This window comes from Boleophthalmus pectinirostris, unplaced genomic scaffold (genome assembly GCF_026225935.1).
Source record: "Boleophthalmus pectinirostris isolate CB_2022bp ecotype Guang Dong unplaced genomic scaffold, ASM2622593v1 HiC_scaffold_8, whole genome shotgun sequence".
Classification (NCBI taxonomy): Eukaryota; Metazoa; Chordata; class Actinopteri; order Gobiiformes; family Gobiidae; genus Boleophthalmus; species Boleophthalmus pectinirostris.
This window is the reverse complement of record NW_026571515.1, coordinates 30,695,503-30,721,946: the sequence shown is the minus strand read 5'-3', so window position 1 is coordinate 30,721,946 and position 26,444 is coordinate 30,695,503. Positions and strand designations below refer to the sequence as shown.

At 38.1% G+C, this 26,444-nt stretch overlaps 4 protein-coding genes across 6 annotated transcripts; 2 read left to right on the top strand and 2 right to left on the bottom strand.

Annotated features, from left to right (window-relative positions):
* The first annotated feature begins 264 nt into the window (after positions 1-264).
* ythdf1 (YTH N6-methyladenosine RNA binding protein F1) lies at positions 265-4,732 on the top strand. Its single transcript, XM_020929658.2, has 6 exons — positions 265-660; positions 898-925; positions 1,201-1,295; positions 1,370-2,974; positions 3,097-3,141; positions 3,378-4,732. Exons 1-6 carry the CDS (start codon positions 631-633, stop codon positions 3,390-3,392), a joined length of 1,818 nt encoding a protein of 605 aa, XP_020785317.2. The 5' UTR covers positions 265-630; the 3' UTR covers positions 3,393-4,732.
* Positions 4,733-5,963: 1,231 nt separating this feature from the next.
* On the bottom strand, positions 5,964-15,642 carry LOC110164734 (solute carrier family 17 member 9-like). The gene is made up of 13 exons (XM_020929845.2): positions 15,316-15,642; positions 14,265-14,462; positions 12,217-12,356; positions 9,708-9,807; positions 9,516-9,640; positions 9,347-9,437; positions 9,169-9,265; positions 8,986-9,073; positions 8,033-8,067; positions 7,392-7,507; positions 7,222-7,277; positions 7,114-7,143; positions 5,964-6,592 (listed from the first exon to the last, which is right to left on the bottom strand). Exons 1-13 carry the CDS (start codon positions 15,426-15,428, stop codon positions 6,423-6,425), a joined length of 1,359 nt encoding a protein of 452 aa, XP_020785504.1. The 5' UTR covers positions 15,429-15,642; the 3' UTR covers positions 5,964-6,422.
* A 2,091-nt stretch (positions 15,643-17,733) lies between these two features.
* Positions 17,734-20,542, bottom strand: LOC110164821 (glucose-induced degradation protein 8-B homolog). Of its 3 annotated transcripts, none has more exons than XM_055166384.1 (6): positions 20,509-20,542; positions 20,367-20,403; positions 19,937-20,064; positions 19,653-19,849; positions 19,305-19,502; positions 17,734-19,239 (listed from the first exon to the last, which is right to left on the bottom strand). In XM_055166384.1, the coding sequence occupies exons 3-6, from the start codon at positions 20,055-20,057 to the stop codon at positions 19,066-19,068; spliced, it is 690 nt and encodes a 229-aa protein (XP_055022359.1). In that variant the 5' UTR covers positions 20,058-20,064; positions 20,367-20,403; positions 20,509-20,542; the 3' UTR covers positions 17,734-19,065. The 3 variants fall into 3 exon arrangements, with proteins under 3 accessions (XP_055022359.1, XP_020785608.1, XP_020785607.1); XM_020929949.2 differs by having other exon boundaries at positions 20,486-20,538; XM_020929948.2 differs by lacking the exon at positions 20,509-20,542 and having other exon boundaries at positions 20,367-20,502.
* Positions 20,543-23,778: 3,236 nt separating this feature from the next.
* On the top strand, positions 23,779-26,198 carry dnajc5aa (DnaJ (Hsp40) homolog, subfamily C, member 5aa). The gene is made up of 4 exons (XM_020929979.2): positions 23,779-23,975; positions 24,058-24,271; positions 24,961-25,132; positions 25,618-26,198. The coding sequence occupies exons 1-4, from the start codon at positions 23,866-23,868 to the stop codon at positions 25,719-25,721; spliced, it is 600 nt and encodes a 199-aa protein (XP_020785638.1). The 5' UTR covers positions 23,779-23,865; the 3' UTR covers positions 25,722-26,198.
* The last annotated feature ends 246 nt before the right edge of the window (positions 26,199-26,444 follow it).

Below are 26,444 nucleotides of genomic sequence, written 5' to 3'. Positions count from 1 at the left end.
TCCAATCTAGTTATTTGGTTCTGATAATTCTAGCTCTCTGGTTTTTACAGGACATCTAGCTAAATGCGCCTAGTGTTCACACTATTTTACGTTCTTTTCCCTGTTTTATTCAAACGTCTAATGCAAAATGTATATTTTGCGGCTTACCTCAAGTTTACAGTGGTTTAATTAGAGTAATTCGCGAATAAAAGACAGAAGACTAATTTAAAAATCGGTCACGCTGCTGCTCAGTTGGAGTGCGCGTACGCGTTTGCGTCACTTACGTCTCTTCCGCTCTGCATGTCCCGGATGAAGCTGCCATTGGGGCAAGTGAGCAGGGCTACCGAGGCTGCTAGGAATTTAATTTATTGGTGCGAGGGTCGGAGCGGATTGAAGCCTCGCGGGATTAATGTCGACAACAGCACCTCTCACAGTGGCAGCACGGCTACGGCGAGCAAACTGTCCGCGTCCAGACGAGAGGCCGATTCTTAGCTGCCATTGACTGTAAAAGTGTTAGCAAAGTAACGCGGAGCAAGGCAAAGGCTCATTCACGTTAGCTTTTCTAGCACCAGAAGCACCGCCGAGTTTTTTGCAGCTTCCCCACACTGCATCTCGCCAGGGCTGTAGTCCAAAACCGCACCTGCTGAATGAATGATGTCGGCTACGAGTATAGACCCTCAGGTAAGCGCCAAAAATGCGTGTGACAGCAACGCGATCTGTGCATCCTACTTTACATACGATGGTGCTGCTGCTGTCATCTTGTTAGCCTGCTAGCCAAATTAGTGGTTATGTTAGCTGAAAATTATTCAATCCTTACTACGCACCACCCTTTCTAGCATGCCTTTTGATAGCTTCATTCCGCGTAAGCGTGTTTGCTGTTCTTCTTTTACATGTCTTCTCTTCAATGTGCCCTCATAGACATCAAAAGGACAAGATGCAAGCAAAGGTAAGGTCCAAAATACTGAAATAATGTAGTCTATTACATTTTTTACCCTTAAGTCAGTACATTTTCTAGTAAGTCTGTAAAAGTAATGATGTTCTGAGTTTAAAATGACAAGTTGTTATCATATCAAATCTTTGCCAAATCAAAACACACCTACTCACTACCCTGTTGTCTTTTGTGGTCATTAATTTATTGTTGTATTATTTCATAAAACTTTTAACCTTTTCAATGTCAGATTTGCCTAGGCTCAAAGCTTATTTGTAACTTTATTATTACAGCTTTTCCAGTGTCTGTGCAAAATGGTTCCCTTCACCAAAAGGATACAATGCATGACAATGACTTTGAGCCTTATCTCACTGGCCAGTCTAATCAGGTTTGTCTTTTCAGTAACTATTTTCTTTTTTGTTATTTGTGTCTAACCACAGTTTTATTTTGTTTGAATTGCAGAACAACAGTTATCAATCGATGACTGACCCGTACCTGTCCAGTTACTATGCTCCCTCCATTGGTTTTCCTTATCCGCTCAGTGAAGCTCCGTGGTCAACTGGAGGAGACCCACCCATCCCGTACCTGACCCCCTATGCTCCCCTCAGCAATGGAGACCACCACTTCATGCATGACACCGTGTTTGGGCAGCCTGGAGGCCTCAGCAGCAGCATTTACCCTCACAGGTTTAACTTTTTCCCAGAGAATCCCGCTTTTTCGGCCTGGGGCACCAGTGGCTCTCAAGGCCAGCAGACTCAGAGCTCAGCTTATGGGGGCAGTTACAGTTACCCCCCCAGCTCACTTGGGGGAACATTGGTCCCAGATGGACAGACAGGCTTCCACAGTGACACCCTGAGCAAGGCGCCAGGCATGAACAGTTTGGAGCAGGGCATGCTGGGATTGAAAATCGGAGGAGATGTGAGCAGCGGCTCAGGGGTGAAGGGGGCAGGGTCGGTGATTGGAGGTGGGAGTGTTGCTGCGGTTCCTACGGGCAATGGCGGCACAACTCTAGGAATGCCACCTCCAAAACCGACATCTTGGGCTGCTATTGCAAGTAAACCTGCTAAGCTGCAACAACAGAAAAGTAAGTCAAAGCCCATCGCAACCATAGCTGGGGGAGTGCTGCCTCCAGCTCCACTGAAACACTCCATGGACATCGACACGTGGGACAACAAAGTTCCTGCCACAAAAGTGCTGCCCCCTCTGCCCCCCCACCACCCCCAATCCCTCCACTCCCACACCAGCCTCATCCCTCCTCTGCAACAGTCCATCCAGTCCGCCCAGTCCTTGGTGCAACAGATGACCATGCCTGGCCCCCCTCAGTCCTACCAGAACCACAACCCTGCTCCCCCCCCGCAGACTCGCTGGGTGGCCCCTCGCAACCGCAACCTGTGCTACGGAGGTGGCAGTTTGGACAGCAGTGGCTCATCTAATGGTGGGAGTGTAGGAAATGGAGGGGGAGTACTGGGGGGCATGCCCTCTGGATCTGAGCCCGGAGCAGAGTCCCACCCAGTTCTGGAGAAGCTTAGAGCCTCCCATAGTTACAACCCCAAGGACTTTGACTGGAATCTGAAGAATGGTCGCGTTTTCATCATAAAGAGCTATTCGGAGGACGACATCCACCGCTCAATCAAATACTCGATCTGGTGCAGCACGGAGCACGGCAACAAGCGCTTGGACTCGGCTTTTAGGTCAATGAACTCGAAAGGGCCTGTGTACCTGTTGTTTAGCGTCAATGGGAGTGGGCATTTCTGTGGCGTAGCAGAGATGCGGTCACCAGTGGACTATGGCACCAGTGCTGGGGTCTGGGCGCAGGACAAATGGAAGGGAAAGTTTGATGTGAACTGGTTGTTTGTAAAGGACGTGCCTAATAGTCAACTGCGTCACATCCGTTTGGAGAATAATGACAACAAACCGGTCACCAACTCTCGCGACACACAGGAGGTGCCTCTGGAGAAGGCTAAGCAGGTGCTCAAGATCATCGCGCAGTACAAACACACCACCTCCATCTTTGATGACTTCTCACATTATGAGAAGAAGCAGGAGGAGGAAGAGGTGGTCAAAAAGGTTAGTTCAGCACAACTGCTATTTAGATCATTTAAATGATTTCATTATTGGTCTGTTATAGATGTAAAAGTGAAATTATTGTTAAATGATTATAAAATTATTAAAACTATTATTTTCAACAGAGCTATGAGCCTGCCTCCATACCAACCAGATCCCGAATTGATCAGGTAAAACACAGCACTGTTTATAATAGTAATTTATTTTTACTTTCAGAAATTATAGTTTGGTGTTGATTTTTTATTTTTATTTTTTTTTTCCACTTGCTCTATATTTTTTTGTTTTATGAGATTTAGAGAGCTTGAGAGCAAGTAAAATCTTTTTTTTTTTTTTGAATCATCAAAAGTCCTTATTTTATTTATTTTCTATTTTTATACTGATAGAATGCCTTTATTTTTTCCTCCAGGATCGCCAGAAGTGAACAACAGGAGACTGCCTCTGATAGAAGACTGATATTAGATTTAACATAAAAATACATGGACATAAAGAAATTATAACAAACTAATATTTTTCCTATTTAAGTTTGGTGACTTTGGCCCATTCAAACTGCGAGCCACATTGCTCCCAGTCCTTACAATGCGTGCAGGGAAGAAGCTCGTTACATCAGTTCAATTGCTTCAGAAATATATTTTCTTGATTTTTCTGTATTTTTTAGCCTTATAAATCTCTATTGCTATTCCTGAAGTTGCATTCTTAACAAATAAGTAACAAATATCTGCACGTCTGTTTTAAAAATCTCTTGACAACATGCTGCTGATATTCAGTGACTGTTCACTTTGTGGTTTGTGTGTTGGAGAAATGTTAAGTGCTTGTGTCAGTTAAACAACTTATGAGTGAACTACACTTTATCCACAAAACTGTCTGTTATTATCATTGTGTGAGAAGTTGTATTTTATATTATCAGAAGAAAAAATAAGTTCAGTTCCACCCATTTGTTTATGTAAGGGTGATTTAGGTGAAGGATTGTGTACACTGAAAGTCTCTGTATGCATAGACATTTATGTACAAGGTTGTGACAGTAGAAAGTATTAATGTTAGAAAAATATTTTGAGCATTGTACTGGCTTACATTTAAAAAGTTGCATTAAAGTAGGTATGCACCATTTCTCTTCTGCTCTATGGAGCCTTAAGCTATCTTCTGCTGGTGGTAATTTACTTTTATGATACTGTACCTCAAATTTGCAAGAGATTCAGAGAGATTTCTAAAATTTTAAAGAAAGTCCTTTCTTTCCTTATTGATTTGATGCAGACACTTGTTTTTACAATCTTGCTTCTGCACTGCGCTCTCCTCTGCACCCCTGGGAGAACATGTAGCATGTGCTGCTTTTTCAAATTGAAGCCAGGCCAGTCACTTTGCGGTTTTTGTTAGTAACTTGCTTTATTGTTCTTTAACTTAACTCTAATATTGGCATTTTCATTGCTATAACCTGTCTTCATAATCCTTCACAAATGTAAGCTTTAATGTATTGGCGTTTCTAACTGAGATGCAGACGATTTCTCGTTCAGTGTATGAAAACCTACATGCTAGGCTCTATGGTATATGTTGTGAATTTTCTTTTAATTGCTTGCTGTATTGTGTGTATGCGAGAGCGAGAATAAAGAGGCAGAATGATTGTGGAGCAGAGTTATATAACATTATTGGAAATATATTACATTTATGCAAAAAGTCAAGTCACCCTCAATTGTATCTTCATTGTATCAGAGCTCACCATCAGATTCTTAGATTTGATCATGTTCATTATTAAAGATATACTTATCTGTTGGTTGTGTTCTTCTCTCATCCTACTTACCCTACAATTATGCTTTATTCTGTTGTAAATTTTATAGGCCAGAGTAATATTGGAAATTGGAGGTCACATTTGTCTGAGGCCACCTTACTTGATTTATTGAGAAATTACTGCAAAATATTCTAGTTTTATCCTTTGGGTAGATGTGATGAAATCTGCATATTGTGAGGTGAGATTTGCAAGAAAAAAATGATTAAATTAAGCCGTTTATTGGTCTGTATTAAGCGCCAACACAAATGTAGGACAGTGTGTGAGAGCCGAGGCAGGTGCAGTGCAGAATTGTGTCTCCATGTTCATGAAGCGGGGGGCTCCTCTCTTGGCATTCACCGCGTGCCTTAATTGTATATCTATTAAATCAAGGTCCGCCGTGAACACGAGGAGTGGCAACCCTGTCCTTTACCAAATGAAGCTACTGGCAATAGGCCGCTGACAAGAGAAAAAACACAAAGGCTATCACAGGCCACACCAAATAAAATGAAAGACTCGGGTTAATAGGCCTGTTCGCGCTCGAGGCACTACCATGTCCTTAGATCTTATTCTGTCTTTCACCAGAATAGAATACACCGTTAATTCGGCCCTCAATTTGTCTCTTCTGAGGAGGTCTTGTTCCTCTCTTTCGCATCATAATTCTCTTTCCTCCTCTGGCAGCTTTGTGCCGCTGCGCGTCTTCATTCCGCAACAGAACCGTCGGTGAAAGAAGATGGGCGCGCGCAGTCTCGCAATAGTCCGCGGTTATCTGCACGCGCGCAGACAGGAGGGCCCTGGTCTCATCCCGTTTACCTGAAATTGTCCCACAACATTATGATCGCCAACCACCACCTCTTCTTGTTCTGGTGTTAAAATGTCTTTACAGCTGAATCTGGGTCTGGCATTCACAGCCGACTGCTGATTGGACACAGAAAAACGGCGTCATGACGTGCACCCCTCTTTGAAGGCCGGGTGGTCCACAGGCGCGAGGCGCTGTCCATGGTGCTGAAGCTGGACCCGGGCCCTGTGTGTGCATGTACGCAGGGGTCCTACGAATGTTAGGTCTTTAACTTTTGATTATGGCAGTGTTAAAGTTGTCTTATTAAACTTAATAGTTGGACAGTGAAACAAAGATCCCAAAACCGACAGTTTCAAATACATGTTTTGTGATTAGACCTTTCAATCAATTTATACAGTTTAATTAGAGAGTTACAGAGACTTAAAACAGACAGTTGAGGGCATAATGTTTTATTTTTTCATGCATAGGCAAGAGAGTGGATATTGAAATAACACTGCTGTATGTCCTACATTGACATGAGTCACTTTTCATAACAAGGCACCTCCTTGACTGGGCCTCTGTGCTGAGTCCACAAAGTCATAAGTGGAGAGACTGTGCAGGTCTTTCCTTCTACATAATAACACATGAGCAAATAAAACAAAGTACAATGAGAAACTGTCTCTGATAAACACATCATCTTTTGGTCATTATAAATTATTTTTGCTATCGTATAAAACAATAAAATAGCATTACAAATATATCTCCAGTTTGCTAAATGTAATTATATTAAAGTCTTTTTAAACAATTCCCTCAAAAAAAATGAGGATATTCAAATGTAAACACTTTGTGTAACAATATAATCATGTTAGAAAACTGAAAGCACTCAGCAGTTTTCGTCTTCATAGAGGTGTGGGCAGTGTTCATATCACAGTGACAGGGCTGTAGCTATGCTGGTCGAGGCGCTGAGCATCTCCAAAAATCAAGTAGACCCCCAAACCGGACAAGTTTATTAAGGCCACTAGGGAGAAGACTGTAGCCCACGTTTGAGTCACTTCAATCAGGTATCCGGAAAGAGATACCGTCACCACCCCTGCACACACACACTGGAGTTAGGCTGATAGATGGATAGATAGATTTGGCTTGGCCCATTTCAAACTGCGAGCCACGCTGCTTATAATGCGTGCAGGGAAGAAGATTGTTACATCAGTTCAGCTGCTTCAGAAATACATTTTCTTGATTTTTCTGTATTTTGTTTTTGATACATGGATAGATAAATACAGAAACAGACACATAGTCCACTCAGCATCACAATGAACAGAGTGATGATGATCAAAAAGACTGACAAAGCACATCTTGCCAAGATAAAGGATTATATTAAATTTGTGTTTTGGGGTTGTTGTCTTTTTTATCTGAAACATTAACATTTTATAAAGTTATTCTACTAGGGTTGGGTGAAGCTTCCTAGTAACCCAGCCAATCAGGGTGCCCAAAACTAAGTTGGTATGACATTTAAATTGGTGGACCTAAAAATCTAAATGGTATGCTGTATGGACAGGTCACCCTTAATTGTAGTGTGCAAAGTTAAGTTAGTTTCATATTTTGGCTACTGACCTGATAAAGCACCCATCATATTCATGAAACCTTATACAACAGAACAAAAGAGAAAGAGAGGTTAACATCTTTAACTTAAAGAGGCAGGGACAATAAATACAAACTGACCATAGAGGGCGCCAGCACACGATGGAGTGAGATCCTGTACATTCACAGCCACACCACTGAAAAAACAAACACACACACACACACACACAACAGTCACACACAGCACCTATATGCATGAAAATAAATAATGGTAGTGTACATAAAATTTTTTGTTTGTCTTTTTCACTTACCCACTGGTAAAGGTTGTCGCTGCAATAGCCACAGTGGTGAGTGTGACAGCAGTTGATAATGTGATAGTATTAGACATGGGTAAAATGAATAGCACTGGGATTCCCATAGCAATTGCCTAAAAAATAAGAAACCACATATAAAAACATTATGTAAAAAACTGAATCCAACACAAATCATTTCTAATCTTTAAAACAAAACAAAACACACTATCTCAAGGGGTCCCAGTATGATTCTCAACCACTACTGTATCAGTGGTTTTCAAAGTGGGGTCGTGAGACACTGAGCTAGAGGTTGTGAGTTCGCACAGATAAACCTGATTGTAAATATTAAACAACATAAATATTTTATTTTGTAATGGGGGTCCTGGATCATTTGTATTGATAGAGTTTTTGTGGGTCTCAGCATGAAAAGTTTGGAAACCTTTGGTTTAAATGATCACCAGTATACATAATTTTGTTGACAGTATTTGTAGTTTATGAAATTCTCTTGTGAGGCAAAGAGCTCATAGTCTGGTTTCCCCCGGGCCGCAGTGAGACCTGTGATTACATGTTCAAAGAAGACTAGAAATTCCAATGAGACTGAACCTCCCAGAGTGAACATGCTCCATTCAACACTGTTTTGGAAAGCATTATGTAGTTACCTGCATGAACTTCCTCACATACACAACCGGGTATCCTACAAAGACAAACAAATAACATTGAAGGTGTAACTTTTCTCATGAGGTCCCCACCAAGAACATAAATAACCCTAATAAATTCTTACAGTGAGCTGGGTCACCTCTCCACAGACATAACCTCTAACTTGGCGTAATACCATCACCTGCTTATAAATACCAACTGCTATTGTGTGAAGCAACATCTCACTGGAAGCAAGAAAGTGGCAAAAAATGAGAAAAGTAATATAGTGCAGGTTTTTAGAGGGCCCATATTACATATCAGTGTTATGATGTGGTATCCTCATCAAAAACATACCTGGAGTTTTGTTTTGTTTCATTCACACATGTACAAACTCTGCATATTTAGGCTGCGTTCTTCTCTGGAAAACGGAAAACACTCTGTTCCACCTTGTGATGTCATGTGGTAATACATGAAGTGCTCCACTGTGTTTTTAAACTCCATACACTTTCACTAGAATAATTTGTATAATTTCAGATCTAGAATTTCCAATCTCGACTAAACAAAAGGTAAAAAATAGCTGTAACTTGGAAAATACCATTTTATGTTGCAAGGTGCAACAGAGCATTCTGAGATCAAACGTGTCAATGAAACAAAACACAATTCCAGGTATGTTTTTGAGGAGGTAACAACATTCTAACATAGCAAAATCAACAAGAGTTGATTTTCAACAAGAGTTGATTTTGTGTTATATAGGTCTTTTAAGGTATAATATAGATAGATAAGATATCCTTATTATCCCCAATGGAAAATTCTTAACACTGTGCTGTCACTACAATAGGTGGTGTTGAATTCATACTGTATACATCTTCTGTTATAATTGTTTACAGCTTTCTTTGGTTATATTTGGAAAGAGTACAACTATTAGCAAAGAAGGCAGTAGAAGTGATTTTTTTTTTTTAATCTATGCATTTTATACCTTTAGTTATGAGGAAATCAGAGGCATAACCTCCAAACAGACTGGCAGGGATAGCAGCTATCCATGGGACAGTATTGTACACCCCTCCCTGTAAGAAAGGACAGAGACTTGGTGATCAAGTCTTAGTTGGTACAAAACCACAGGGCGCATTAGTCACACGACACAGTGGTGCAAGAGATTTACCTTTGCATTTGGAAATGACTCTTCAAAATAAGTTGGCAGCCATGACAACAAAGTATAGAATGTAGAGGCTGCACATGTATGAGCAATCATCATGGACCTCAAAACATAAATAAGGCTGTAATAGGTATGTGACCAAACAAGTTATATAGTGGTTATAAGATAAAATGCAAAGACATACCAAACCGATGACTTCTTTATGAAACTTAACCAACGTGTTTTTGACTGATGTGGACCATTTGCTCTTTGCTTCTGTTTAGGAAGCTCTCTGCCTACAAAACAAAATGTATCATATATTATTAAATTTAAATCAAATCTAAAATTATGCAGTTTCTCAAAAATATATGTACCTTTTACTAGAAAGTACCAAATCAGGAACGCCCAAAGGCCACTGACAAAACCAGTGCAATAAAACAGGTATTCCCACCCATAATTCTGCAGCATGACTGAACCCAGACCACCAGCCACTAATGTTCTGACAAATAAACATACAATTTGAGATGAAACAAAAATCAGTTTAAAACACATAAAACAAAACATACCCAAGATAAGTGCCACTGTGCAAAATGCTCATCAAAAATCCTCTTTCTGCCTTTACCACACGATGTGAACACAAACTGGCCAAAGAGGGAAAGAACACACCTGTAACAAAACAGGATTACATATAACTATGGTATCATCATCATGGTCTGAAGGTCTTTTATTACACAAAACTGATCACTTGTGGCTACATTTATTAAGTTGTTTATATTTCCAAAGCTCAAAATGCTCTGTTCCACCTTGATGTCATGAAGTGGTAGCTTTCAAGTTACTGTTATTTTATACCTTTAGTTCAGCAGAGATTGGCAATTCCAAATCTGAAATTATCGAAATGATTCTAGCATGGAGTTTAAAAACACAGTGGAGCACTTCTTGTATTACCACATGACTTCATAAGGTAGAACAGAGTGTTTTCTGTTTGAGATGAGAACACAGCCTAAAGATTCAGAATTTGTGTGTTTAACGTGTGAATGAAACAAAACACTACTCCAGGTATGTTTTGACAAGGAAACAACATTATAACAGAGATAGGAAAATAGCATGATCTGGGTCCTTTAAATATATTAATCTGTAAATAACAAGTACAAAATATGCAAACTATACAAGGTGAAAGAATGTATAGGTGCTGACCACTGTAAAAACTCTTAGATGTAGTGCTTAAGATATCATCATTTGACTCCTAAATCTTAATGCTCCAAACTGTCTCACTGTTAAAGAATGAGCATAAAGAATAAATGAGCATGTGAATCTGTGTTTCTAACTTATGATGTTATATCTGATGTATCAAATCAAAATTGATCAATTGATCAATCATGAAATCTTGCCACGCAATCACATTTAAAATAAGTCGTTAAGGATTGACGCAGGACAAACTGAGCCATCTAAGCCATTTAAATATGGAGAATTCAGTAAATCCATACAGCTCCTAAAAATAAATCTAAAAGCATATTTTGAATTTCAACTTGGTATAAAAGTTTGGCAAGATTGCTTACAACTGCAATATTGATACTTTGCAATTACATCGAGCTAGGGGTGTTCTTGATATATTCCTGTAGGTGGAATGTTCAGCAGTTACCATCGTGACACAATGCACACATTGGTAATCACTGATGACAAAAAATAATAAAATTGTGTGAAAACTCAAGAAAAAAATACTAAATGGATTTAAACTGAATATTTTCAGGAGCCTCTGATCAATACAAGTGTTTGTGGTCCTGTTTAGGTGTTTAATTTTCAATAAAAGTTTGAGAGTGACTACATGAAAACTGCTGGCTTATGCTAGTTACCTTGTGACTGTAATTTGAGAGGGCTATTTTAACAGCACAAATAGGGTCACCAGATTTTCAAAATAAAAAAAAACTGGGACAGTAATAATAATAAAGTTGTGAATTCAGTGTGTAATTAAGGAAAATTGTTCTGCACTTGGCCCATTCATGACTAATATGTATCAGTATATTCACATTTTCTTAGTGTTTTGGTCATTTTTAAGCAGCTTTTCTATATTTTACCTAAACAAATGACAATGTATTCCTCTCTTTACTGTTGGCAGGTATCAAATTGGTTAAAAATAGGGACACCTGGGACATTTCTTGTATAAAACTGGGACAAATCAATGGTTTTGAATAAATCCACTGGGACAAAGGACAGAGGGCTCAAAACTGGGAAACAGGGATGTCTGGTCACCCTAAGCACTTATCTTACTTATTGTAGTTCCAGCAAAGTCAGTTCTTTATGATTCAGAATGTGTTTAATTATAGCTCATGTTTAAAGTCTATTACAGAGAGTAGTACCTTAAGTTAGCTTCACAAACCCAGGCAATGTTGATTACATCAGCTCGAAAGTACCAAAAGAACTCATGTTCTCTATTTGTAGATATAAATCTCACAGTCACAAAATTCTATAAATAAATCCCTCAGTATTTTATCATGAGCATTTATTTGCATACAGGGAAATATGTGTCTCCACATATTCTAACCACACATGACAACTTTACTTTGAGAATAAAAGGCATTGCAATTGCTTTCCATGGAATGTTCCATAATATGGCATTAAATTTATCCAATATGCATGTAATTGCAGGTGTTTGTATTGCTAAAACATACCTTATCATTGTGAACACACTGGCCTCTTCAAAGATCTGACCTGTAACTTGGCCTTTGTGGCACCACCTGTTTGTCTCCATGGAGATAGCTAAGTTCAGTGCCATACTTTGGAACATTCCGGGCAAGCAGTAGCAACTCCATGTAAACAAGCAGGTGGCAGACCTTCTACCAGAAAGTACACCTTTAAGGGTATATTACTTGACATAGAAATAAATTTACATGGATTATTGAGAATTATTATTAAAATACCCTTAAATCTTATTAGTTAATGTCTAGCTCCATGTTAATGTTGTTATGCTGTATTTTGGTAGGAGTATCTCATATGTGAATGTAATTACCCCAGTCTATTTGCCTGTAAAATGCCGCTGGACTTTAGTCCTCTGTTTTGCTACTTGTTTTATTAGCTCACCTTGTAACAGCCCCATGAGGAAACGTGCGGCTGTCATGAGAAACAGGGCGTGAGAGGAGAACCGGGTCACAAGGGGGGTCCCAGCGGTGATCAGACCCCAAGAGGCTGCAGACATTAACAGAACGCGCTCTCCACCAATCCTAAAGCAAGACAGGAATGAACTTTATTCACAAAAGAATTAAAGGGGTAAAATCTGGGATATCTTTTTCTTTGTACATTCAGGCCAAGCTAAACTGACCACGAGTTGGAAGAGGGACATAACTTTAGTGATCTGACAGGTTACACTCCTCATTAACATAACAAAATAACATGTTTAATACTCTAATAAAAATCTTGCCTAGCTTTTAAATTATGGTTACCGTTATCATTTTAATTCTTGATTGAACATGGGCAAATGTGACATAGGGGTATACCATACCATTACTGCTACCTAGCAATCATGTTAACAAGGGCCAAAACTTGTAATACACAGTAGTTACAATTATATTAAGTAAGTGATAACAACTGGCTGACAAATGTCTTCCTTGTACGTAAATTGTCCCTGCATTTTGGATGGAATTTTCTGTGTTGGTGACATGGTAGAGGGATTTTGTTTTAGAACTCTGCCATGTATTGTTGTACTATTCTTTTTACACAAACTGCCACTTAACTGATATGAAACTATTATGATTATTTAGCACAGGTACTTTCCCCCAAAACAAAATAATATTTAGAAAAATATGATATGCACACAGCTGATGCTGAAAATGTTGAAGGAACCAAATACTCCTACACTGAAAATGAGGAAGGAGAGAATGTGTGCATGGGTGTGTGTGTGTCTGTGTGTGATGTTGGGAGGGTAAAGTGAAGTAAGTGGTGAGTGAACAATGCAGAAGTTTAGTCTAAATGCCTGATAAAATGATAATTGTGTTCATATGCACCTCCATATTTTTGTTTATATTTTAGTTTATTAAGGAAAAAAAAATATTGTTCTTACTTGTGCTTACTGTTAAGAATTCAATTTGTAGTTGTCTGTAGTTTACATTTAATTATATACTAGTGTTGGTTTGCCCAATCCTAATGTTTTATTTCACCATTGAGGCATTACACAAAATGACCTCCCTTGAGAAACATTAAAACACAGTGCAAATCCTCCTTAAGGCTGTTTTCCTATGGAGTTATGATATTGTACACATTGCAAATCTGGTTGAAAATACAGATACAGTAGAAACAAAACAAATATTGAATCACTGGATGAAACATGTTTAAATATGGCTTAGAATATTACAATATAAGGCTGGTAATAGGTAAACGCAAAATCAAAATATCGCAATATCCATATAAAAATATAAAACTCTAAATGCAGTTTCTGGCTTGTGAAGCTTAAAACTTTAACAGCATCCAAACATTTAAATATATTTTCCTAATTACCCACACCCATGAAAGTCATAATATTATACTGTTGAGAGATAATGCAGCTAGGAAGGACACAATATGGAATTTTAAAATACCCAAATTTTGATATTAATATCTGTTTTATCTCATAGAACAACAGATAGGGGTACATGCTTTCATGTAGACTTATACTGCACAATCATATATCTCTATAATCATTTAGACACTGTAGCCATGTTAGGACACTCCATGATATTTTGTTTTGACATTAAAATATATGCATGTATTAATGCAATTTTGATTTATTTAAAAGCTGCACTATCAACTTTCTTATGCTTTGCTTGTGTTTCCTTCAATTTTCCACAGTATGACATTAAACTGGGGCAAAGGGCCAAGTTGCAGATCAGATCTATGGAGAAGTGACCACACTCAGAGTAAGAATGCAGATTTTTCCAAGGTAAGTTTGAGGGGAAAAAACACCTCTAACTGAATAAATGCTTGATAGCTGAAAGTTTATGCTATACTGCTAACTTTTCAGGGAAAGTGATACCTTCACGAAGACAAACCCATGCCATACCTCCCACACCAGAAACACTTTATAAACAGACACTTTATATGACCTTGCTGTGCTTTTTTTCCCATTTGTGTAGCCATAAAGTGATGCTTGAACATACTTGTCACTGACGTATCCTCCCAGGATCTGAGTGATACAGTAGCCCCAGAAGAAGCCCCCGAGTACAACTCCAGTGTCAATCTTTGTCCAGTGGAAAGTGGACGCCAAGGTGACGGCACAGATCGGCATGGCCATCCGCGCACAGTACAGGAGGCAGGTGCCCAGGAACAGCACCACAAACCATTTTCGAGCCAGTGATCTGGAAATATGGAGAAGCAAAGAGGAGTTTGTTCACAAACATGCCACAGTATTAAAATATAATGCTTTTGAGAGGAAGTGTTTACATTACATAAAATAATAATAATTGAATTTAAATAGTGTAAACCTGTCATTTAAACTTGAAACTGGTCATTGCAAATAAAAACTCAAAGATATATATTAGCAAACTTTAACTTAAACTTTTACATTTCTTGCCAGTTGAAATGTACAATTGCTTTTACAGTGGAGGTCCTGTTACTAAAATAAGTGAAATCCTTCAATCACTTTTATACATAAGGTCTGAAAATTATACCTTATGTTCTATGCAATAGGATCTGACCAATTTGATAATATTAGTTTCCCTTGCTTAAAAAAACATACTGAATATATGAAAATGGCTTGTAATTGCCTTGTGATTTCTGTAAAATATGATACATTTAAATTATATTTGCCTCTCTATTATCCTAATCACACATCTCCCTGTAGACCCATATAACCAGTTAGTCCTGGTATTCCTACAAACACATCTACTTCATGTTCATGTTCAGCCACAACATCTAGACTTTGTAGCATCTATAATAGGTCGTGTTTCTAATCAACGAGGGAATGTTCACGCTGATCCCATTTCAGGTAAGCACACAGCTTCAAAACATCAACAAGAAATATTTCTACTTTTGACGCTCAACTCATTTATTGCAGCAAGCTGTTAATCTTGATTACAGCCATAATCACATTTCTTTATTTCTTAGCTCTATTTTCACTGACATAGGCCTAATATTTTCTTATTTAAATCTATTTAAAAATCTATACACAAAATATGAGTTGGCTACTGCCAAGTTTGTATTATTTCTTACCTGGGCCATAATGTTTGACCCTCTTGTGACGGTTTTGACTTCAAATTGCCTGACTCCAAAAGAAAGTAGTTAAATCCATTGTTGTGTTCATTTTGTGCTGAAATGACAGCCATGGAAAGTCCGTGCCTCCTCTACGTTCCCTTTGCCGCTGTCGTCCACAGAACCGGGATCCAACTCCGACTCATTTCCTCGGGAAAAGTGGCCAGACAGGTAAGACCTGTTCCAACAAATCATCGCAGCATTGGTTCATATTTGCAAAAGCCAGCGCAGCGCCTGTCCGGACAGTCCAGCGCAGGGAATTTAAGGTTCAATTAATTTAAAACTTCTCAACAGCCACTTTCAAACTGTAATAAATAATAGCACTATATGAGCATGATTTACAGTGATTGCACAACCAAAACATCTATTGGAAGAAGAGCGCAACTTCCCCATTTTTTTGCAAAAGCAAAAGGCAAAACTCCGCCCATTGCCAAATTATGTAGTACGTATCGAGTCTGTGGTTCCCAAACACAAGGCAAGGACCAAAAGTGGATCATCAAAATTAAATTTGGTTATATGTAATTTTGATCAGATAGAGTTAGAAACAGGGAAAATTGCTGTTGACTAGTTCTCAATGAAACACTGATACATAGCCTATTTCTTTAGGTTCTCAAACTTTTCACAAAAAGTAGCCTACCATCTTGTTATAGACATATTAAGAGCTTATGGCCTTTTAAGTACATGCTATAATGGTATTTCCTCATCAATAGCTTATAAAGATTTGAATTTATAGTGAATATTTGACATGCCAGTGCCTCATCAAAACCCAAATGTTGTTACCTCCTCAGAAACATACCTGGAGTTGTGTTTCGTTTCATTCACACATTTGAGTAATTCTGCATTATTAGTCCGTTTACATCTCCAAATCTTAAAATGCTCTGTTCCATCTTGTGATGTAACAAAGCAGTAATTTTCAAATTAACAGCTACCTTTTATCTTTTGTTCAGTAGAGATTGGCAATTCCAGGGCTGAACTTATCCAAATAATTCTAGTGAAGATGTATGTAGTTTTAAAACATAGTTGAGCCCTTCCTGCTCTATCACAGGACATCAGAAGGTGGACGGTATTTTCGGTATCATCTTAAATCTGCAGGGTTTGTGTGTTAAATGTGTGAATGAAACAAAAGGCCCTTTATTGTATGCTTATTGCATGCCCTCGCACATAAGACCAATTTCCATTTGCTGACTTTTTTGTTTTTCAAAAACAAAAACTCATTCATTCAGGCAAAGCGGGTGAGGTGCCTTACTTAAGGACTCAACCACGGTATATGCTGGTTGGAGCAGGGATCACATTCCCAAAGTTCATAGGTAACACTCTATGACTGACCCATTACTCTGGGTCATGAAACCAAGGTTGTGATGGAAAGCAAAAATGATTGTTCATGGTTTATTTTAAAGATTTTAGCCTGAAATATTTGGTTAAATTGAATTGATATACTTCAATGGCATATTGTCAACAGAGGGAGCGATATTTTACTTGTTATTCAGTAATAATCAACCCAAATATATAGGCGAGACACTGCAGGTGAATAGGAAAAAATCTTATAAAGAAATATCAAGTTGAGGAAGTTAAGGGAAAATATTTTTCCATCATGTAATATAAATAAGGCATTTTATGTGATGTATAAATCTGAAAAATTAATTACCATCAAATAGCGTATTAAATATTAATATTCAAATTGTGACTCATTGAGTTAAATTGAATAATAATAATTCAAATGAACTATTAACAAATCCCTCAGTAAAGTTTGTAAAAAGTACAAATGTAGCAAAAAAAAAAATGCCTTCAAAGTTACAATGTTCTATATAAATCTACAGATGATAGATTTATATGGAACATTGTAATTAAAATATTGTAAATAAAACAGTGGACAGGTGCATATTAGAGAGTTTTGTTTCCATGTGAAAGATTAAGAGCAAACTGACCTCAGTGTCTCACCTTAAAATAGCTGTCTGTGAGTTAAGTGGACATGTAATGAGTCCTGCCTTTTATATTTAAAGGTACACTGTATAACTTTTCAGGCGGAATGTCTGCAACATCCTTGTCTCTTTGGGGAGGTTATCGCTTCTGCCTGCAATATTCCACTGTATGGCACTGAATGACTCTAACATTTATTTCACTACATCTTCACTGCTCAAAAATATCTTGAAGAACATGCATAATTACTGTCAGCAGGGTTACCATTTCAATGATCTGACTTGTTACTTGGCAGTACTACCACCTAGTCTTCATGGAGAGGGTTAATGCCATACTGAGTAATATTCTAAGAAAAGCACTAACATCTCCATGGGTACAAGTAAGTGGCAGAGCTTTAAATAATCTTACTAATGTACTTTGTTAGGTCACTTGTGCAAAAGGTTAGAAATAACACAACACAACTTGTATCTTTAATTTCTTTTAATAATAGCAAATTTTATCTTAAAAATGTTCATTAATAAAAGAGATGTAAGCTCTCAAGAGTCTCAATATTTTTACATGGCAATGTTTAAAACTTAAAAAAATAATAAGACAACTAGCAGCAAGTTTCTCAACTGAAGTAGAAAAAGATTAAACCTCACTCAAAATATACATGCAACATAAAGTGAAAAATGCAAACAATTTGGGTGAACTTGACTCACAAGTCACTTCAGTTTTTGAGTTTAAATAATATAAATTTCCAAAAAAAAAAAAAGATACAATAATGATCTTCTGATCAATTGTGTTCAAAACTCAACTCTTCAGGGCACATAATGTTGCCATTTGCTGGTAATAGTAGGCAACTCAACTTTGTGAAAAACCCTCCCCAAACTATAAATCAAGGTAAACTCTTTGTAATTTGAATCATCTTATATGAAAATAATAAAATAACAATTTTTATTCAATAGAAATGTATAGTACTTTTGTATTACACTGTTTCTGTTCATTTGTGATGGTCTGCAACTTTTATTGAGATTTGTCTTGTGTATTCATATTTTTAGAAATTGCATTGTATGGTTTTGTGACCATCCTTCAAGAAAAAATGTTAGTGGTGATAAATACCCCCCCAAAAGTAATACTGGTAAAATTGAAAAAAATAAAAAATAAAAAAAATCAGGTTTTTCGGCAAGTGAGAATCAAAAGGATGTTTGTGATATTTTGGGCAAAATTGAGTTGAATATCAAATAATGAGCTCTAACTGCCCTAATATTTATTAATGAAAAAGTCTTATCTTTTACAATAAAATTTTCAGAGCAAAAAGGGCCAAAGTGCATTAAATGCTCTACAATCTATAGTTCAGTTTTTTGAAAAGTTGGTATTAAAAGAGGGTTCTTATTTAGTGTACAAATTTCAAAGGTGTAAACAATTGTTAAGTTATTAATGCATTATAAAGACCAATAATATAAACCCAGAATAGGAAAAGATTTATTTGTGACCTTTTGGGATAAATATAATTAAGAAGTAAGTGAGGTCAAAGTGTGGACCATTATTTTGACATTATTTTGAGATGTCACTTACAAACCTTTTGATTCCCAGCCCTTAAGTTTTACTTTAATTCTATCTAAGATTTCACTGATTATGCAGAATTGGGTTTTTACTAAATTTGTATTCACGAAAAGGTGATTTATAAACTGCAGAATGAGTTTCCTCTTATGAAGGATAAATGTAAAACAACAGCTTAGGTTTATACGTGTTACCTTGTTGCCACAGAGTCACTGACAGATCATAAATTATGGAGACAATCACGGAGTAGTTTCACTTGGGGTCCTCGATGGTGCCTGTGCTAAGGTCAGTCATTTTGGGATATTTCACCTTCTTCTGATCCAGCTCGTTCTGTGCCCACAGCAGTAACTTCAGAAGTTTGGCCAGCTTTGGCGTGGACTCCCTGTTTTCATAATCAAGGACAGCTTGATTGACTTCACTCCAAACCTGTATTTGGATAACAAAGACATGTCAGACAGCGTGAACCAACAGACAAATAAAATACAACTTGCCTTTTGCCGTTGCATCATGTTGAGCAGATCTCCAAATGGGGAGTCCTCTGGGTTGTCGAAAGCCAGGAGTGCGAGTGTCCGCTCCATCTCAGTGAGGCATTCACGGCTTTCCTCTCCCTGCTCGGCCAGCTGCGTCTGGGCAAACTCCAGCGCTGATTCAGTTTCTCTTAGACGGATCAACTCAATCAAATGTTGCTGCTGCAGAACAGAGAAGGATTGGAAACACTGTCAGCAATGTATCGTAATTCTGCCTAAGAATCATTTGGCCAACTTCATGGATTGTAACTGATTGTAATTTGGCAACTAGTACAGGTCTATAAAAGTGAATTGGGGCTTATGCAAACACACCTGCAGATGAAAATATAAGTATCGGTTTGTGTCCAGCAACTCTGGGTGCAGACTGTTGATGAGAGCAATAGCTTCCTGTATTTGCCCCTTTAAGATCATTTCCCTGATCTTTATCCTTTCATCTAAAGAGTCCAAATCCACACTTGGCTCAATCCCCGACTCCATCCTAAACTTCTCTGCAGCCTCTTTGAAACCCTCTGGATAAAAAGAGACAAAAATAGAAGAAATAAAATGGGACAAACAGAACATCATAAAAACTTTGACTCTGAACAAGTATTACTCACCTGTCACCAGGTAATTCATTATAAGTCTGTTCATATCAGCCCTCTGTATGTGTACATTGTTCAGTTTGTCCATCCACTCCTCTTTTGTGATGTCCTCTGGCTTTTCAGCATAACTCATCATTGGGAACCTGCCGAGAAAGTGGGACATAAGCAAACATAAGCAAGACTGACACAGCTTGGCCATGTTTTGCATCTGCACCTACAGCAATTACAGGTGTGCAGTGTAAAACTGCAGAACTATCAAAAAGAACCAATAAGCAACGATCTGTGCAAAACAAACATCGCAACGACTATTTTTGTTGCATCACAGAGTAAATGGCAGTGTCTTAAGTGGCATTTGAAAACCTGTCCCCGCTTCCAAAACAAATGCATTTCCTCCTGGACCGAGCCGCAGCGATTAGCCTGCCGTTGTGCGCACAATCCCACTCACCTGCACACAGATCCACCAGATGCGCCTTTTCACAGGTCTGAGGGTTAAACACAACAGCAGTCAATAAACAGGCTTATTTTACGGAAATTACATAGAATGCTATGCGCAGACAATTCAACCTTATCGAGGTTAGCTAACTAACCAAGCTAGCACGGTCATCTCGCGAGAGCACAGTTTGTTGTGAGATTCGTGATTGGCCCGAGCTGTGACGTCACCGTTGCTGAGGTACCTCTTCTGCACTGTGATGGGATGTGCACAAATGATCTTAAAATTATTTTCCTATTGACAATACAACAATAATATGTGAATATGTATACAAATCCATGGAATGCCAGTGCCATGTTCAAAAGCCTCGTCCTGGTTTTGTCTCAAGTCTAAAGCCTGATGGTCAATTTCTTAAGCCTAGAGAAACCTATTCCTACGGGCCAAGCCTAGTTCTATAGTTTATCAAAGTAGCCTATTTTTGTGTCTGCTCTGCCTAAAAGAGTTCAAATAATGAAAGTCTGTGGATTGTAGGATTCAAATAGCCTAATCCAGTCGCCCAAAGGTGATAAATTGTGGATACGAAAAGGAGGCTATCTCTCATGTTCAGGAAAGTGCTTCTTGTCCTGTCTTTACAAAATGTTGTCAATATTGGCCTAGTTCCAAATCAGGTGCATAAAACAATGGCATAATAAGTTTGTAGTAAGCCACCAACCACTATAGGCCTCTGTAATGGTTGGTGGCTTATCACATGCTGTAGGCTGAAATCACGATTATGGAACCAGTCAGAAAATACTCTTCAAGTTGAGGTACCAAGGGACTGTGTGACAATGCTGGCTATAACCTACTTAGTGTAGACATGTTGTCCAAAAAGATGCCCTGTGAAAACTGATAAATCTTTTAGGCTATAATGAATTCTTTCACAAAATAGATTAGGCCTATTTATTAGCTAACTATAGGCTTATTAGTCTCTTCCAAAATACCAGTCCTTCACGGTGTTATAAAGTAGCTTTATGTTGCTCAATAGCAAAGGTGCAGCCTGTAGGCCCGTAGAGAGAACAGTCTCAATCCCAGGCAAAGCAAAGGGATCTAGGAACTGTTTTGTTCTTTTCCCCCCAATTCATGACACCAGCCCATACATGTTCAAGTAACTATCTGATTTACAAATTAAGTTTATATAGAGGTCATCATAAAAAAAAAAAAATAAAAAAAAATAAAGAATAATAATAAATAAAAATAAGAATAGATAAAATTATACTCGTTTCTTCCTTCTTCTTCTTCTTCTTCTTCTTCTTAAAAAAAAAAATACAATGCATGATGTAAAGAGCATTTATCTTGACAAGAATAAAGTAATATCAAGTACAGGCCCTTTAAGAGAATAGAAGATATGAAACTCTCTGAGTAGGCTAACGAACATGTCAACATTATTCTCCAGTTTTATTGCACTTTGGTCCTCTGAGACCTTTTGGGTCCATCCGATCCATTCTGGCACTTTTATTGTGTCATGAGGTGCGCATGTTGGTCTACAAAGTCTCCACTTAAAAAAAATAATAAATAAATAATAATAATAATAATAATAATATATATATAAATATATATATATATATATATATATATATAATATAATATATATATATATATATATATATATATATATATATATATATATATATATATATATATACTGGGAACAGCAAAGATACTGCGCAGAACTCTCAAGCTCCCAGGCCTCTGGTAGAGGACCCGAGCTCAATGAGGGTGAGAGAGACCTACCACCGTGGAAGGTGAGAAACACATTTTTTTTTTTTTTTTAATATATATATACATAGACAACTCTTTTATTTCCATAGACCATATATGCCCTATATTTAGACCATAGACCATGGCTCAAGTGCGTTTACATTTTCATAGGTCTGGGTCTATACCTCAGACTTGTAAGCTCTGTGAAACATGCTCAAATAATGCTTTCCAATATAATTTCAAGTTTATGATTTCGACCTCAGCATCCTTATCACCTCGCTCCAATCCCATCAGGCTCGGGAGCGCGCACGTCGGGTCGCCGTGGGGTACCGGGGGCGGGGCCTGTCACTGCAGCAGCTGTCCATGGTCCATGGTTGTAGCGGGTACGTGCGAGATGCGGCCATAGTCACGCTCCTCTGTCAGAAATTAGGAGCAGTCGGGATCTTTGTTTGATACGGACGGAGCCAACGTAAAGGTAAGTCTGTTTGAGCATTTGGATTGTTCATTTTACCAGAGACACGAGCTACTGCCCTTGAGAATACTGCTGACGCCCCATCCCTCTCTGGCATCAAGAGCAGGCCAGGAAGCAAACCAATATGGATGCTGTGCGCTATGGTGGTGATGCTGCTGCTGATGCTTGCAGAGATTATATGCCTTGTATCGTTTACAGTGTCTAATCCTTTCTTTAGACAATTCACACTAGACTGCAAACTAAAATTAAACTATCGATTGACAGTTAAGGATGTCAAACCGATGTAACTGTGCAAATGAGCTACAAGGCTTCAATAGACCACCAAGGCTAGCGTTTATTCACTGTCTATACAGTATACCTACTACATAAATGAAGTACTTTACACTAAACAGCCGAAATGTAGAGGCACTTTCACACTGATTATGTATTAGGCTATTTATTAATTTTCTTATGGTTTTTAGGTGACACACTGTATAAGGCCAATTCAGCATTAGTAGGCCTAACCATGACAGATCCCACGGCATGTACAACTTTAAGACAGCCTATTGCATTTTAATCTATTTGTATGCTTGCTTATTCTTATTCTTTGTTTCTTAAGGCCTTTTGGTACACGTAGCATAGCCTGTCGCTTAAATGGTGACCATATATCTAGATCTATTGTTTTCTAGAAGCAGGCTTTTCTTGACCTGCCACCCCCTCCTCCTACTGTAAGTGTTGTGTAACTAGAGTGACCACCTGTCCCTCTTTTGGTTGTCCTGCATAACCATTTAGGCCCCTGTCCCTTGTCCCACCTATTTGGAGAATGTTGCTCTTTTTCACTGGTGTGAATGGTGAATAATAAGATTTACATATATAAAAACAGGATAACACATATTTCCTCTCCTAAGAAGTCAAGCATCTCTAAAGTTTGTTTTGTCATTATACTGTCTGTCTGTTTGTTTGTTTCTTTTTTTTTTTTTTTTTTTACTTTTGGACCATAAGTCTGAAATAAAGATCTATCTAGCTATTCCTTGTGAACCCCCCCCCCCCCCAAAAAAAAAAAAAAAAAAAATTATTGTGGGTCTTTTTTTCTAGCTTGTAATATGAGTTGATATGTTGATATTCCTAACTCCTATCTGTGTTTTAAGGAAAAGCATTGAAAATCATATGTTTTGCCATCTTTATAAGTCTAAACTGATCATGTATGTCCCACTATGTCAAGCCACATTGTCCAAATTGTCTTTTTGAGATTGAGGTCACCTTATGTGTACCCTTTCATCCAATGATTGGCCTGTTTATTTTTGTGCTAAGTTTGGGTGAGACATCATGGCTGAACACCAGAGACAGCGCTCTCTATCCACAGCTGGCGAGTCACTGTATCATGTCCTGGGGGTTGACAAGGTGGCCACAAATGATGATATTAAAAAGTCTTACAGGTAATACATCTCAGTTATTACACTATTACAACCTGTGTGTTAAATGTGGCTCATATGTTGTGATATTGATGGTCCTCTTTAGGAAATTGGCCTTAAAGTATCACCCTGACAAGAACCCAGACAATCCAGAAGCAGCTGACAAATTTAAAGAGATAAACAATGCCCATGCAATTCTGAATGACCCCACCAAACGAAATATTTATGACAAATACGGCTCGCTGGGTCTCTATGTGGCTGAGCAGTTTGGAGAGGAAAACGTCAACACATACTTTGTCCTGTCAAGCTGGTGGGCAAAGGTAAGTCTGCAATCAAAGGCAATGTAACACTATAACTAGGTATGATATTATTATGGTATTAACCGCCTGGTACGATAACATAACTGATGATATTTATTTTTGAATGCTTATTTTCTAGCCTTGTGTCAGATTTGGTGTATTGAATGAAACAATGGATCATGGTTGACGCATGCATGTTAGACCCATAAGCAAGATTTTACAATAATACGATGATATGATAATATGAAAGTTTTCATGCTGTAGCATCAGATATCAGATAGTAACCATCTGACCCTAAAATGAAAAAAATACAATAAAATACTACAAACAATGGTCTACTTATGCTTTACTTTAGGACATATTCTCAAATAATCTTTTGAAAATGCAATTTAAGGTTTCTCACGGCATTTTTATGATACTGAAACTAAATATCATGAGTATTGGAGACAATCCTACTTTTTTCTTCAGCATTTGAAGCAAATGGACAGAGACACACTGACATTATTTTATTTTTGCTTGTATGTTTTATTCGATTGCTTTTATTGTTCTGCTGGCTGTTAAACACTTTGTTAGCCTAAGCTTTGACTGTTTTAAATGTACTGTATAAATACATTTTGATTGATTGACAATATACAATACTATATCAATACATCATGATTGAATCTGCATATGCATTGGAGCACTCACTGGATTACATCTCTGCTCCATAGGCTCTGTTTGTTTTGTGTGGAGTGGCGACGGGCTGCTACTTCTGCTGCTGCCTGTGCTGCTGCTGTAACTGCTGCTGTGGCCGGTGTAAACCTCGGCCCAGAGAGGCCCCGGACCAAGAGTTTTACATGTCTCCTGAAGACCTGGAGGCCCAGCTGCAGTCTGACGAGAGAGGTAAGACTGTAACAGTGTATGACACAGAGTTTGATGATGGCTATGGTAGTGTTGTCAAGATAGTAAAATGTCAAAAAGGGATAAATTTGAAACTCACTGTATATGTGATTTTTTAATTTTTATTGAAACACATTCTAATGAATGAATTTTGATAGCTCTTTTAATATCTTTGGCAACCCTAGTTTATGGTTTGAGTGAGTGATTGACAGTGGTCAGATGGGCTGATGGCGCAAATTGGCAGCCTCGATTCTGTCTACCCCAAGTAGCTTTCACCACTGAGTGATGGGTGAATGAATAATGACTACAGTGTAGCTCTTCCAGAGGCTTGTCAAGTTGGTTAAGTGCAATTGCTGGGTTTCTGATAACATTACATCAAATTACTGGGGAAAGTCCAAGGTTTTGTTATTATTGGTTACTAAACAAACAAATCTTAAACCTGAAAACAACCTATTCTTGAAAATGTGCATGTGTGCTTGTACTTACAGAGGCCGGTGGGGACCCCATAGTTCTGCAGCCCTCAGCAACAGAGACCACCCAGCTCACATCGGACGGGCACTACTCGTACCACACTGACACTGGCTTCAACTAACCATTCACCCCCAAAACTACGCCCCTGGTCCTGCCTGTGTCCCTTCTGTGTACCAGTGAGAGGCAATCCATTTTACACTTCACAAAGAAAGCCATGCAGAAGAGGGAACAAGAGAGCATGGCTTAAAATACAAACTATTGCAGACATATCCTTCCCCCTTACATCCTATTTGATTGGTAGTTTTGCATACAATTCAAGTGCAAATTGCAAAACAACTAAATTATTTCCATGAACAAAACAGTCCCCTGCAGTATGTGTTGCGTCATGTAGTAGCATGCACTCTTGGTTACCAGAAAATCACCAGAATAACATTACTATGGCAACGATTTACTTTGCAAACTTCATATGTGCAATGTGTTTAAAATAGAACAATTTACTGCAAAGATGATATAAAGAGAAGATTTATTATAGAAAGCTGTGGCTCAGGGAAGAGTCACTTGAAGATATGTCTGTTTGTAACTAGGTTAGTGCCACCAATACCCCAACAGCTATCTTCTGTTATAAACCTAAAGTAATATTAGAATTAAACCTATATTACAATACAGTGTGTTCATTGCATTTTAAGTGTTTTAACGTGAGACTGCATTTTAACGGTTTGTTTAATGAATGAACTGTATCAGCATTAAGCCAAGGAACGCGATTAATTTTGTTTTTCTCTATACAGGCTTCTGTGTGTTTCCAGTACAAGAAAAAGGGAAATATCAGTACATTTTGATGCAGTCT